We start from the raw sequence: 14,327 nt of genomic DNA on the forward strand, positions 1-14,327 counted from the left end.
TCTAGAGAGATTTGACCCCAAGGACCCTTCTCAAGATTCTTATTTCCTCACAAGTATTTGATATATTTCTCATTTAATGGAGCGTTGCACTGAATTTCAGATAAAATTGCAAAATGAATAAGATGATCAAGGTGTCATACCAACAACACCACATTGAAAAATGCAATCATGAACTGAACGCGATAGGCATGGTTTTTCATAGTCTTCTAGAAAATGTATTATTAAATCACCATACATGGCATGAAAGATTGTCGACTCTTAAGCTAGAAGTTAGATTCCTAAGTCAAGGCATTCGCACAATCACACATTGCGAGGTGAACATTAAAATCAAAGGCAAAGAAAACTAATTTCAAGCAATTCAATTATAAAAATACCCAAAAACAATAGTTTGTGAAGGATTTATAAATGGGAGCAAGAAATGAAGACAGTAGTTTAAGTATTTCAAAGAGTAGAAGAAATAAACGGCTATAAAAAAGCAACAACTTCTAACCATTCATGCTAAAGACTACTGAACTATGCATATCTTGTTCAAAGACAAAAGGCCTAGAAATCAAGGCTTGGCTATTCAATTTAATGTCACATTCAAAGCCTATGCTATTTCATTAACAAGCTCAGTCAAAATAGTACATGAAAGGCATGTTATCATGTATGAGTAATAATAGAAACACAAAGGATAAATATAAAGGGGGATTAAATGATGATGGGGCTGTACAAACAAGAAATCTGATTGATAGCATATTTAGAATGGCATTATTTCCAAGAAGAAACACAATTGAATATTGGATTTACATGTTCACTAAATGGATGAAGATTTTTAAGTGAGCCAGAAAAAAAAAACTTAAGAAGCAGAGCACTTAGTTGCATGTTGCAAAAGGTAGTGTTGGATTGAAGCATCTCTTTAAACACTCAAGGATTCAAATAGTATTTACGACTCCAGCATCATCTAGGCACCTAAAAGCCATTCCAGGATCAAAAACACAGCTCTTGTATGACTTTCACATTCAATAGTTATTTAAATTTACAGGTTAAAAATAAGAAAACTTGCAAGCATATGCCACATCATCACTCTAAAGCCTACTGTGTTTAGCAGGGGAAAAATCCCTTACATCCAATGCATATTTAAGCCTAATACAATATTGCAACTCCATTATCCATAAATTATGCTCAAGTTGTTAGTCCTTCTGAATTCTATTATAAAGGTTGGATTTCCTCCTTTATATACATGCATACATCATCATTAGCTTTCTGCAATCTGAGCCTCTTCGCAACTGCTATAAACACCACCGAGTTTCAGCTTGCCCTGTCAAAACATACTCGTAAAGGGGGACCTTTTTACCTGTTCGGTCAGAAATTTGTACTCGGCAAGCAGCATAGTACTTAAAGGCATCTTTTTCTCCGATCAGCAACATACAAGAATTGGTATCTTGTCACATGTCATGCTCATGCCATTGTAAATTCAAAGGCACGGGCAGTGTTGTCATCTGAGCTTGAAAGGATGTACCTTTCCCCTCTGCACCAAAAGTGAGGATTTTAGTTTATCTCTCTAGCCAGCTTTAAGTCTTTGAGTAATTTTAATAGCAAGGCAGGTATTTCAAGAGACTTATCATACTCAAACTACATACTAAATTATTTAGATTTAATTCATGACAAAACATTTCCAACATTCAATTGAATCTTTCTCTCCTTTTCACTACATAATCCTGTAAAAGTACAACAAATCAGCAACCTCAAACCAATAAGTAATATTGAAGTGTTCAACGTCAAGCTCGCTAACAATGGTCATGATACTCACTGTGATAGAGCAAGGTCCAGAATACCATCTTTGTGTCCATGAAAAGTTTTCTCACATATTCCAGTCCGGCAATCCCAAGCTCTTACTTTGCCATCAAGGCATCCAGTCAATATCATTCCAGATGCTTGAGACCAGACCAATTTTACAACACCCTCCTGCACAACGTCCAAGAGCAATCATACAGCAACAGAATCAAACAGACCTAATGAACTTCGAACAACCACATATGGTGACTGAGAATGCAAGAAGTTCATCTCTGGATATTACCTCATGCTGACAAGTGCTGCGAGGGATAAGCGTCTGTAGATCCCAAATTATAAGCTTTCCATCCATTCCGCCTGTGGCAGCCAGAGGGAAACTGAAACAACAAAGCAAACAGTTATCAGACACTCCAGAAAGCGTCAGAAAACTAGTCTTATTTCTGATCCAATGCGTGCGTGCAATAACCAAATACGTCAACATACTGTCACAGCCTACAGTAAAATCGATAAGGGTTACTGCCCTCAGACTAATCCTTACTATGCACTCATGCTGCACACACAAAATTATCATGTTTCTTATCACAGGTACAGTTCAAATATCAATGAGGGGGAAATAGGTTTGTTTAATTCTTATTAGGCCCACCGCTTATTATGATGTAGACGCGCGTCTGCGACTCAATCCAAGATCAGATCTAGCACCTGGAAACAAGACTTGCTCCCATCGGCTCCCTGAGAACTGAACCCCTGGGCCCCTTATATAGACTCGGGCCCCAAGCGCCAAAAATAGCGAAGACCTATAACTGGTCCGTACCCTTGCCACTCAACCCGAGACTCAAGCCTACCTAGCTCTAAGCCTCCCCAGGCTACCTGAGCTAGTCTTGTAAACCCAGTACACGTCGGATACCAATCCGTGCACATGACACAGACGGTGATCATGCCATAGGCACTGGGAGGCTTGGGTATCATTGATCCGGAGATGCAGAGCAGAGCCCTTCTGGGCAAGTTGGTGGTTCATGGCCTCACCCCAGGTGCAAATTCTTGGAAGCTCCTCTTACAGCGAGGGCTTCTAAGGAATACCCCATGCACTGGGGGACAGTGGCAGCCTTCACATAGATGGATCTTCTCAGAGGCAGGGTCCTTTGGCTGTTGGAGCAGATTACCCATGGAGGCAGATGCAAGGCTTGATGCCCTGGCGCATCTGCGAGGGACAGGGCAGCTGATGGGCGACAGTGACTTAGCCATTCCTGAGTCCTGGTAGGAAGAACTTCGCGTTTGGAGAGACAACAGATGGTTGGGGCAGTTTTCCCGTACTAGAGTTCCCTTGAGGATGTTGATGCAACGAGGCAGCACACACCCCAGCTTCTTCCGTGTAGGACCTGGAGGCCTACTCCAGCCACTCACTGAGAGAGACCCCGAGATGGATGGGAGTCTTGATGGAATTCACTTGCAGATAATCAGAATGGTGGGACGTTTGGTGAAGGAGTGGCACATTGACCCTCCCAGTATCTCAGAGCAGGATGCCCCTAGATGGCGTCTTTGGCTGTGGGAGGGTAGACCCCTAAGGGAGGTCCAATGGGAACCAGGAGAGTGGTTCTAGCCCTTTAGGGATGGCCTAGCCGAGCAGGTGGATGAGGTGCCCTTCTTTTCCTACACCACACGGATTGGTAGGAGGCTTCAGATGGACTCGTCGCGGTGGACCCCGTCGAGGGAGAGGCATTGGGTGACCCAGAGAGTGCCCCGAGATGTTCACTCCAGGTTTTGGACGCGGTTGTGGTCCAGTTTGCGGCCAAGGAAGATTTCATACTTCTTCTGGCTGGCCACCCACGGAGACTTGCCCATCGGACCGTGGTTGGAGCAGATGTAAGTGGAGGGGCAGTGCCATTGTTGCTCCGATGGTGTCCTGGAGACTATCCCACATTGCCTGTGAAGCTGTCGTAGCACAGTGAGGATTTGGACGGGAGCCCTCATGATCATGACACGTATGCAGAGTCTTCAGAGAGACTACACTTAGGGGATGGTGGCTTGGTTGACAGAGGGAGTACACGCGTTTTAGATTGATGAGATCTCCCCAGCCTACAGGATACAAGGTCAGAGCATCCAAAGGATAGCACTCCACGAGGTAGTCCCTCCTGACAGCCTAGCTCCTCCTCCTTCTAGGGAGGACAGTGTTTGGGAGGTGGTAGCCAGCATCACGGCTTGGAACATTTGGGTGGCTCGTTGCAGTCTTGTGATGGGTGAGCACTAGGTTCCACCCTCGGCTACCCTAGTTGCCATCTGGTAGGATATCATTCACACTCTACGGTCCACCTGGGAGCGTGGGACTCCAGGCTCCAAGGTGACTATCGAGAGGCGTGCACGTTTCTGCAAGGCTTGGCCTGCAGGAGTTTTCTACACATTCACTCCGTGAGGGATTCACTGGTTGTATAGTCCCCCTACTTGGCTGTTAGCCCCTGTACCAGAGATTCCCTAGGCAATGAGCTGGGTTTCTCTGGAATAGGCTGGTTTCTTCTTTCAGCCTTTTTTGGTTTTTTCCATACTCTTCACCTTCGGGGCTGCTGTTTTGTATGAGGTTTTCTTTCAAGCATTAATAGAAGGTTCCTTTCTTTGAAAAAAAAAAAAACTCATAGTGGAGTATCGGATGCTATAACTACTATCATTCTCGATCATGGAGCCTATGCACGTTCCAGCTCAACATGGTCCAACTTATAGGAAGGAGGTGGGGTGGAGAACAGGGCCAACCTATGGTGGGGGCTTGCACAACAAACATGGATAATGGATTTTTGTGACTTCGTGGGAAACGCTATTGTGTATTAAGTGAGAACTATTATGTGTTATCCACATTTAATAGTATTAGATTTTAGCTAAAATTTGAAATTTAAACCTATCCATTTAAAAGCATAATAGTTTTATATAGATTTTTATTTTGTCGATGGTTTTAGCAACCCTACACTCAAAAAAACATTGCTTTTTTATATGGATCTTTATATATATATATATAATTTTAAAATCCTTGATAATTTCTCAACCAAAAATTCTGATAAGATGCACCTTATGATGCATATTTATTTATTATAGATTGATATTTAGGACAACTTAATGAGATAATGTACAAATACTATTTATTTATTATAGATTGATATTTAGGACTACTTAATGAGATAATGTACAAATACTCTCCAAGGGAGACTCTCTTTAACATGAGAAGCACTGTTTAAAGCAATCAGTGCTACTTCAATCTCTTTCCTTCTCCCTCCAAAGAGAGTTGATTATATTACTTTATTTTAACCTTTCAAAATTGCAAACTTTACACACTTTACAGTTGGAAGCCTTCATCAATTGGATCGTTTAAGTATGATTTTTAAACACAAAAGCATCAGTTAGATTTAAATAGGATACCTCCCGCCTAAAAAGGATAACAAAGATGATATGAAATTTTGAAGGAAAACATTAGTAATTATAATCTTCAAAATTACATAATAAAATATATTAAATAATGTATTGATAAGCAACACTTCAATTTGATATTTAAAATCGTTTTAAACAAAATAAAGAATATTCAACAATCAATTACCATTTGAGCAATCATAAAGGGGATAGAAGAGCTCAACTCTAGAAATGTGTCTGCATCGGAAGAATTGGGAAGCTCTTTTAATGTTAGGGTTATGATTATGTTGCGTCCCACGTGCCACATCAGCACTAGGAGTGGCTGTGTGTCATAGCCTCAGGTGGTTGTATGCCACTGCAGCCCATCTCATCAAGATAATGGATGGCTGCAAACAGATGCCTATGCATCTCATTTTCACCTATGGCTTCTCCTCATTTGCGGGCCCTTTAGGTGAGCAACTAAGGTATAGTAAAGGGTAACAGAAAATGGAGCATTGATTTCCAACATCCCTCTTAATTTCCACACTTTGGGCCATTGCTTTGGTCTGATGCTGAGAAGCTTCAACATATACTCATGAGTCTCCTAACTAAGTGCCTTTGTAAAGATAATTGAAGAATTTTCCAAACGAAGTGCCTTTGTAAAGATAACTGACGCATTCTCCTTGGTCAGACATTGATCTCTTTAATAATGGTCTTTTCACATTATGGGTTGCTCCCCTGCAGGTTACCATGTCAGCACCATACACATCCACGTGGCTGTCTTCCATGTCAGCAACCTTCAGACAGCTGCCATGTGTCCCACTTGCCACATCAGCACCTCAGAGTGGCTCTGTGTCATCATCCCAGGTGGTCGTACATCATATTAAGATGATGGATGGCTGCAGACAGATGCCTATGCATCTCATCTTCACCTATATTATGTTACATGCTTATGGCTTCCAATCATTTGGGGGTTTTACAAGTGAGCAGTAGTGAAGGGTAACAGAGAGTGGAGCATTGACCTCCACCAACCCCCTTAATTTCCACACTTTGGGCTATTGCTTTGGACTAATGCCGAGAAGCTTAAACATATACTCATGAGTCTCCTGACTAAGTGCCTTTGTAAAAATAATTGAAGCGTTCTCCTGACTAAATGCGTTTGTAAAGATAATTGACGCATTCTCCTTGGTCAGACAGTATAGAAGATCAAACTCTTTGGGGATGATCTTGACAATACTGTATTTCAATATGCTTTATCCGAGCATGGAACACTAGGTTGTTTAAAATGGCTATGCAACCCTAGTTGTCGCAGTCTAGGATAGTTGAAGCATCTTGTCCAAAACCCATGTCACCTATAATCCACCTGAACCATACTGCTTTGAATGCAAGCAGCTAGGTACTCTACCTCCGTTGACAGGAGTGCAACTATAGCCAACGTAAACCGATGCCCAAAAGTAGACCTCTGGGGTGTCGAGATCTCCCACCCAACTTGAGTCACAAAAACCACTAAGTATATCTCTCCCTTATTCTGACTCAGTAACACAACCACAGAGCTGAAACTGGGACTCATATTGGGGAGATAAATGGGGTTTCCAATCAATCTCTGTTACTCTGTGATGTCCATCAGTGAAGACAAGTCTTCCTTGATTAGCTTTGTGTTCACCTCCATTGGCATCGTTGCTGGTCTACAATCTTTCATCTGATAAGCCTCCACAATCTCTCTGGTGTATTTCTTCTGAGAGGTGAAGATGTCATTCTTATCGGAGCAAAATACTAGAGAATCCTCTGCTAGACTTGCCAATATATCCAAATCCCAAATAGCATCTTTAGTATGGTTCCCAGTTTTGGATTCCCAAGTCACACCAACTAGAATCTTTGGATTGGTTCCTAGATCTGGATTTCCAAGTCCCCCCCTATGGGATTTGGTGGATTGGAACAAAAATATTTTTGAAGCACAACAATCCCAAGAAAGTAATGCAGTAATCTCACGTTCATCATCTCGACTCTTGGTCAATGAATCTCCTTCTTGCGGTCACATAAAGGGATTATACCGTTAAGATACAAAAGAAGCATTAATCTCTATTCTCCTTCCTGTAAGAGATGTAGGCTGGTATCTAAAGAACTTCTGAACAATCTGATCCGTCTTACAAATGTATCAATGCTTATACAACGAGGGCCAGTATCAGCCCATAGAGTGCCTTCCAGAGTTTGCACACCTTATCACTTGAAAGCTGACACCCTGGAGCCTGTTCCACATAAATTTCTTCCTCAAGGTCCTTGTTTAGAAAGGCTGACTTCACGCCTATCTGAAGTACTAACCATCTATGATGTACAGCAATAGCAAGAGTTATCATGATGGTAGGCATTCATGCTGTCAGAGCAAATTTTCGACAGTCAAATCCTTCCGCCTACTCGTATCTTTTGGCTGCTAGTCTAGCCTTGTACTTGTCCACTGCGCTGTCAGACTTAACTTTGAAGACCCAATTAGTTCATATGACCTTCCTCTTTGTAGGCCTAGTTTTGGAGTATAGTCTTCACGGCTTCCTCCTAGTTGGGGTTTCCCTCTACTCCATCAAATGTCTTCGGCTCCACGATTTTAGAGGAAGTCCTGATCGAAGACTAGAATGAGAGTAGATTGACCCTGCTGCTTCTGCTCCCCCTAGCTCCTCACCCCCCCCTTCGCTCCTCCCTCCCATCAGCCCCTCCTCTCACCTGCACCTCTCAACCTCCTCTAGTCCCCTAAGTCTCCCCCCTTCGCACCACCCCTGCTCTGCCTGTCGCATCTCCCCCCGCCCTTCTTTCGTGCCCCCCCCTTCCCACCACCTCTTGCTTCTCTGTCCGTTCTCTGCTCCATCCCCTTCTACCATCTTCGTGCCTCTCTTCTGCCCCCCCCCGGGGTTTCTTCCTGGACTGCCTGTGGGGGTTTTGACCACACTTTTTCGAGCTACTAAGGACTATCACTCCATTTTGTCTTCTATCAAACGGTGCTTTGGCATAGTGCTAGAGCCTTCACCCATAGCAACCACTTCCCCCAAGACTCAAAGTAATTGCAGAGTGCCTGGAGTCGTACCACAGGAGATCTTTCTAAAGACCTTCAATGGGGGTCCTTCCGTCAAAGGGTCAAGACTCCCATAGTAGTGCTTGCGCAGCAGATAGATGGGGCACCTTGCAAGACCCTTCCCACGCAATACAAATACATCCACTGCTTGCCCACCTCCTTCAGGACAGCACCGAGAAGGCTGTGTAGAACAACGGGAGGGATGTGTAGAACTGTAGCAGGAGGGCTATGCAGCCAGGCCACCACACTCAGACAAATAACAACATGCAGCCCACACTCCTTGGGTTGAGCCTTCTCAGGGAACTTGGACTCGATGGATCGAAAGAAACTGGGCAAGCGTGCCGCGAAAAATCGCAGATGCCGGGCACATCATCGTCAATAGGGGGTTGGACTCTCACTAGCCCCCACATTGTAGGAGTAGGAGGAGGAGGAAGCCCTTACAGGTTGACCCCAGACACTAAAGCGGACGTCATCTTCAATCTTCCGACGGGCCCGAGTCTCCCAACTGCCCTACAAGGCTCTCGACGGGTTCTTGAGTCCACTCCTGGCTTTAGCTCCAACTCTCACTCTAGCTCACGGAAGCTACCCTTTTCCATCCCCCCCCCCCCCCCCTTGTTTGCATCACTCAGCAACCCCCCCCTCCCGGCCACTACCCCTGGATCCCCTCCGCCGACACCTCCTTCCACCCCCCACTTAGTCCCCACCTCCTCCACTGCCCTCTGCTTTTGTCGTAGTGAGGTCACGGATCACCTTCACTACCCATCCCCCCTTCCCTCCCCCTCCTCCCATTGTCACAACCTCTTCTTCCTTACCCCTCCCCCACGGCCGCAGTTTCTCCTTCCTCCCCCCTCCTCCGCCTTGTCAGCCACTCAACGTTCTGCCTCTGCCCAAACCCCCGAGCCAAAGTTCATGTTAAATGCACCCCTGCACTTGGGTGCATAGTGACACACTGGCTACATCGACAAGTGCATAATAGTTCCCTAATAGGAGATTTTGTCGTATGTTGTGACCCCTTCGTGAGCCCTTGTCTAGGGACAGTCAAGCACAAGCTACTTCTCTCAGTCTTAGGTCAAGTCAGAAGATCAGTTCTTGTTCACTGGTACCCACTGGAGAACACTAGGTTAGTGTTTCCATCTTAGGTTTAGTGATAGGTCTGGGTCCAACCTAGGATACGAGCCCTTTCGGGCCCCCTCAGGGATGGAACATATGAAAGGGAATGGGCTGGGGGAGGGCTGCTTATATTGGCTGCCCCACACCCTACCCAAGGTGGGCTTTTATGGGGCAAAGGGCTGCAAATCCAGCCCTAAATCAGCCGACTAGAAGTCCGGGCAGGTTGGCTCACACCCAGCCCCCTATTTAAGGGGGAGGCCCTTGCCTCTTTCCTCATTCAGTTCCCTCACACCTTCAGCCTCCTGCAGCTCCTCTCCAGCCCCCTCTGAACAGCCTGACACTCACCCCCAGTGGCCCTCTGACCAGCCTAAGCCTTTGGCATCAGTTCAGCCCTCTCGGAACATGTTACTCAGCGCATCAGACGGGGAGTCGGGACAGCAAAAGGAGTAAGGTTTGGGGTCTGTTTCAGCAGCTCTTTTTAGTTATCTTTTACAGTTTTACACAGCTCATTCTCAGCTCTTTATTGCAGTCATCTCTTAGCTCTCTTATAGGATCTATCATTCCTAGCTTTCACTCTCTCACTCACGCAGTAACCCTGCATTCCGGTGGACAGCACAAGCCTCTCCCTCGCCTTGTAGAAGCGTCCTACATCGTCAGTGTGGACAGCATCAAGGTCTTGGTATTGGTCGGCGTTGCCTCTCAAGTCTTTGGGTCTGCTATACATGTGCACAGTGAGCTCTTCAAAAGCGTGTTTCCGTGCTCTCTCAAAGAGTGTTCTTTGTATTTCTCAGTTCTCCAAGTATGAAGCAAATTCCCCCCTAATTGAGGGAGGGGGCCCTCAGTGGGTACAGGAACCCAATCGGTTCTACTCTCTCTCTACCCTCATCTCCTTTGTCTCTATATGGTGTGTAACGCTAATACCTCGCTAAAGGTTTAAAGAAAGTCTTGCTGTGAATTACACGATCAGATTACCGTTACATGTTACATTGGTATCAAAGCTTCGGTCTATATCCAGCTTGACTATCACAAGTGTATGGTTGTGTTGAGATCCGGAAAGGACACACAATCAAGCGCCATGGAAGGGTCAAGAAAAGAAGTCATCGTTGAAGACTATGAAGAGAAGAAAGACCACCAACAAGATACGCTTCCACCAAGTGATCAAGAAGTGATGGCGAACCTTCTAGAGTAGAATCACGTCCTCCTACAGCAACTCAAAGAACACTCATCCCAGCTAGAAGAAAGCAGAAGAGAGACAGCTAGACCAGACAAAACAATGTCTGGAGAAAAAGAAGTAGAAAAGCCGCAGAAGAAAGAGGAATCATAGATTTCGCAAAATTGCTCTTGTTGATGCAAAAATAAAAAGGCATGCGACGCAAAAATAAAAAGGCATGCGACGCGCAGAGCTCGCCCAGGCAGAGAGGCAACAAAAGCTAGACTAAGGAGCAATGCTTCTCCAACACAAACAGATGTTAGCCGCTATGCAGGCAAGTTTGAGCACAACAACCGTCACTACCACAGCTTCGTCATCGACAAACGTAACACCACTCACTCGGTCCACTCCAAATTTTATTAAGTATGATGGTAAGTGTGACCATTCAGCAATTTTGCAACTTATTCATCAGTACGTAGCTCATTTTCCATTAGCACGGATTCAAGATGAGCAAGACAAAGTCCACCTCGTAGCCCCTTATCTTACGCGTGAGGCGGTTACCTGGTAGCAACATTGGGCTAGTAAGCATATTGACCCAACAACGTTTAAGACAAATTTCGTTTGGGCAACGTTTGTGACCGACCTCAAAGCCGGTTTTCTCCCATCCCAATATGAGCTTAACCTGGAGGATGAGGTTTCTCATCTCTCTCAAAATGGTTTGCCTGGACGTGTCGAAGAGCGCCAAGATGAAGCAATTCATTCGAGGATTGGACACCAACATACGCTATACCATTCAGAACTTGGACTTGCCGGATTACAAGCGGGCGCTGACTTTTGCACAGAATCAGGAGATGATGCTAAATGGGAGAAAGCCCAAGCAGGTCCAGAAAGATTCCAAATCCCTGCAGCAATCAAACAACACAGCGGGTAAGGATCAGAAGAAGGACAACCAGTTCCAAAAGAAAGATGGCCATGCTTCTGGCCAAAGGGAGTCGTCCAAGCCAAAGATGACTCCAGATGAGAAGGCTAAAGCGGTTATTATGGGAGGCTATCAACAACCCGACAAGCACAAGCGGTACCACCAAGAGCATCGTTGCTGTTATTGCCACCACATCACTGGGCATGGCAAGAAGGATTGTCCGAAGTGGCTTGCCGAAAAGGCTGCAAAAGCGCCTACTTCGTTCGTCCAATGTATTGGCTCTCCCAGCTCCGCCTCCATCCTTAGCTATGAATGCCATCTTCCCTGCTTTGAACGCCGTTCCCATGGTGGTCTTTCAAGGTAAGGAGGAGGGCAACTTCTTGGATCAAAAGAAGGCGCTCATTCGAGCGTACGGCACAGCTAATGGGCATCAGTTTATTATCCTTTTTGATACGAGGAGTTCAAAAGTGGGGTGAACCTTGGTGCCTCACGAGCTTGCAGTGGACAGGTTCATGTCCGGCTTGCGCACACATCACGCATAAGGCCATCCATTTCGCTTTTTCAGTTCAGAAGGCCATGTTTACGTGGGATTTTATTCTGACTCCTTTAATGAGGTGCAACATGATACTCTGGATTCAGTGGTTCCGTGAGCATGTACCGACGCCTGATTGGCGACAAGATACCTTCACTATTGTGGAAGGTTTAACTGAGCCTGTCGTGATATGCCGTGATCGGAGTATACTAGGAATCTCTTGTATTCAAGCAGGCCACGCCGCCTGCAAGGGTGCCATGTGTGCACTTCTCTACATCCAGTGTCAAATCACTGCAGTTCAAGCCGCTTCTCCGATGGGGCAAGCGATGGTGGATCTACTCCAAGAGTTCCAAGACATCATGCTCCGGGATGATCTGCCACCCCAGCTTCCTCCCAACCAACCGGAAGACCATCACATTGATCTACTTCCAGACTCGACACCTCCAAGTTCATTCCTGTATCAACTTTCCAAGTCTATGGAGGGGGAGTTAGGGCAGCAGTTATCTCAATTATTGCGCGCAGGGTTTATAAGACCTTCTTCACCTTTCGCTGCACCCATTCTATTTGTGGCAAAGAGGGATAAGTCCGCACGACTATGCGTCGACTACAGAGCACTCAACAAGCTTACAGTAAGCAACAAGTTTCATATGCCCGCATTGAGTATATCTTGGAACGACTCAATGGTGCAAAATTTTTCTCAAAGATTGACCTCAAGCGTGGCTACCATCAAGTCCGGATTTTTGAAGCTGACATCCCAAAGACAGCTTTCCGAGCAGAGCGAGCTCATTACGAGTTCGTTATCCTGCCCTTTCGTCTGAAGAAAGCACCACCAACATTCAACAAGATGATGTTGCGGGTATTTGCAAAGTATATTGTGAAGTGCATGTTCATCTTTCTCGATGACATCCTTATCTTTTCCGCTACACGGAAGAAGCATATTAAGGATGTGTGATGTGCCCTACAATTATTGCGCGATAACCAGCTATACCTCAACACAAAGAAAGTGAATTCAGCTTGCTGGAAATTCAGTCTTTGCGCTACATCATTAGTGCTCAAGGATTCAATTTAATCCAGATAAGATTCAAGCTATCACAAGTTGGGTTGTCCCCACGACAGCTCAAGAGATCCGAACCTTTGTCAAGCATACAGCTCGCACATGGATGGTTTCTCGACACATGCAGCCCCTCTTACAGATTTACTAAAGGGGATAAAGACACGCAGACAAAAAGTTCAAGTCACAGGCACAGCTTTGCAGGACTTCCATGACTTGCAACGGTTGGCCATGACAGCACTAGTTATGAAGATCACCTCTTGGGCTAGCAATGTCGCCATCGGGAAAGTCTTACAGCAAGAAGATAGGCCCGTGGCATATTACAGCAAAAAGCTTAACGATGCCAAAAAGAACTATTTAGTTTATGATAGAGAGCTCCTCGGTGTCATCCAGGCATTAAAACATTGGAAGCCTTTCCTATACGGACGGACTTTCACGGTTAAGACAGATCACCAAGCCCTAATGTGGCTTCAGACAATGCCTAGTTCACAATGGAGTGATCGGCAACAACGGTAGAGCCAAATATTCCAGCAGTGTGGGGGAATGATTGAGTACGTTCCTGGCAAAAACAACCCCGTTGCCGACGCTCTCAGTCGGAAGGTTCTATCCAGACCATTGAGCAGGCCACTGTGCTCGAAATCAAAGAAAAGGATCTTGATAGCATGAAGGCACAATACGCGGAGTCAGCAGAGTTTGGCACGCAATTCCAGTTAACCACAATACTTGCCCCATGCCATTACTCATTAGAGGACGGTTGGCTTTACTATAAAAAAAGATTATGCGTACTCAAAGACAAACCGCAGTTGCTTCTTCATGATGCCCACGACGCCCTTACCGATGGTCACCGAGATATCAACGGGACTTTGGAGAAGTTAGAGCGCTATTTCTAGTAGCCAAAGATGCGAAAGGATGTATACGGCAATGTTCAGAATTGTTAGATATGCCAAAAGGTCAAGGCTTCCCACAAGAAAGCGGCAAGCTTACTTATGCCATTGCCAATTCTCGACGGTCCTTTTCAGGACATAGGTATGGATTTTCTGGAGCCACTTTCAGCATCCACAGGTATGCGTAACACTCAATGTCTTACTATTGTATGCTTATTACCTGCACACACGGCCAGCGCTAAAGATGTAGCTCGTTTGTTTATCAAGTATTGGTATCCCATTGGAGGGTTGCCAAAGACCATCATATCTGAAAGGGACTCCAAGTTTACATCTAACTTTTGGCGAGCCTTGTTTGATAATTTTGGTACTAAGCTGCAAATGTCCAACGCTTTCCATCCGCAATCAAACGGCGAGACGGAAAAGTACAATGGTATGGTGTTTGATATTTTGAAATCAAATTGTCATGATGCTCAGGGAAAAAGTAGGA

The 14,327-nt window shown here is 45.3% G+C and overlaps 1 protein-coding gene across 1 annotated transcript in view; it reads right to left on the reverse strand.

The window, feature by feature from the left end:
• Nucleotides 1-984: 984 nt before the first annotated feature.
• Nucleotides 985-14,327, reverse strand: part of LOC147898764 (transducin family protein / WD-40 repeat family protein) — a 50,990-nt gene continuing 37,647 nt past the window's right edge. The window contains exons 11-13 of the mRNA XM_087379049.1: nt 2,060-2,150; nt 1,793-1,947; nt 985-1,510 (exon numbers count right to left, since the gene is read on the reverse strand). Of these exons, the coding sequence (XP_087235175.1) occupies nt 1,441-1,510; nt 1,793-1,947; nt 2,060-2,150 (316 nt within the window). The 3' untranslated portion in view covers nt 985-1,440. The remainder of the gene's footprint in view (nt 1,511-1,792; nt 1,948-2,059; nt 2,151-14,327) is intronic.

The sequence above is a fragment of the Dipteris shenzhenensis genome, chromosome 9, assembly GCF_047967505.1.
Source record: "Dipteris shenzhenensis isolate YYH24624 ecotype China chromosome 9, Dip_SZ_1.0, whole genome shotgun sequence".
NCBI lineage: Eukaryota > Viridiplantae > Streptophyta > Polypodiopsida > Gleicheniales > Dipteridaceae > Dipteris > Dipteris shenzhenensis.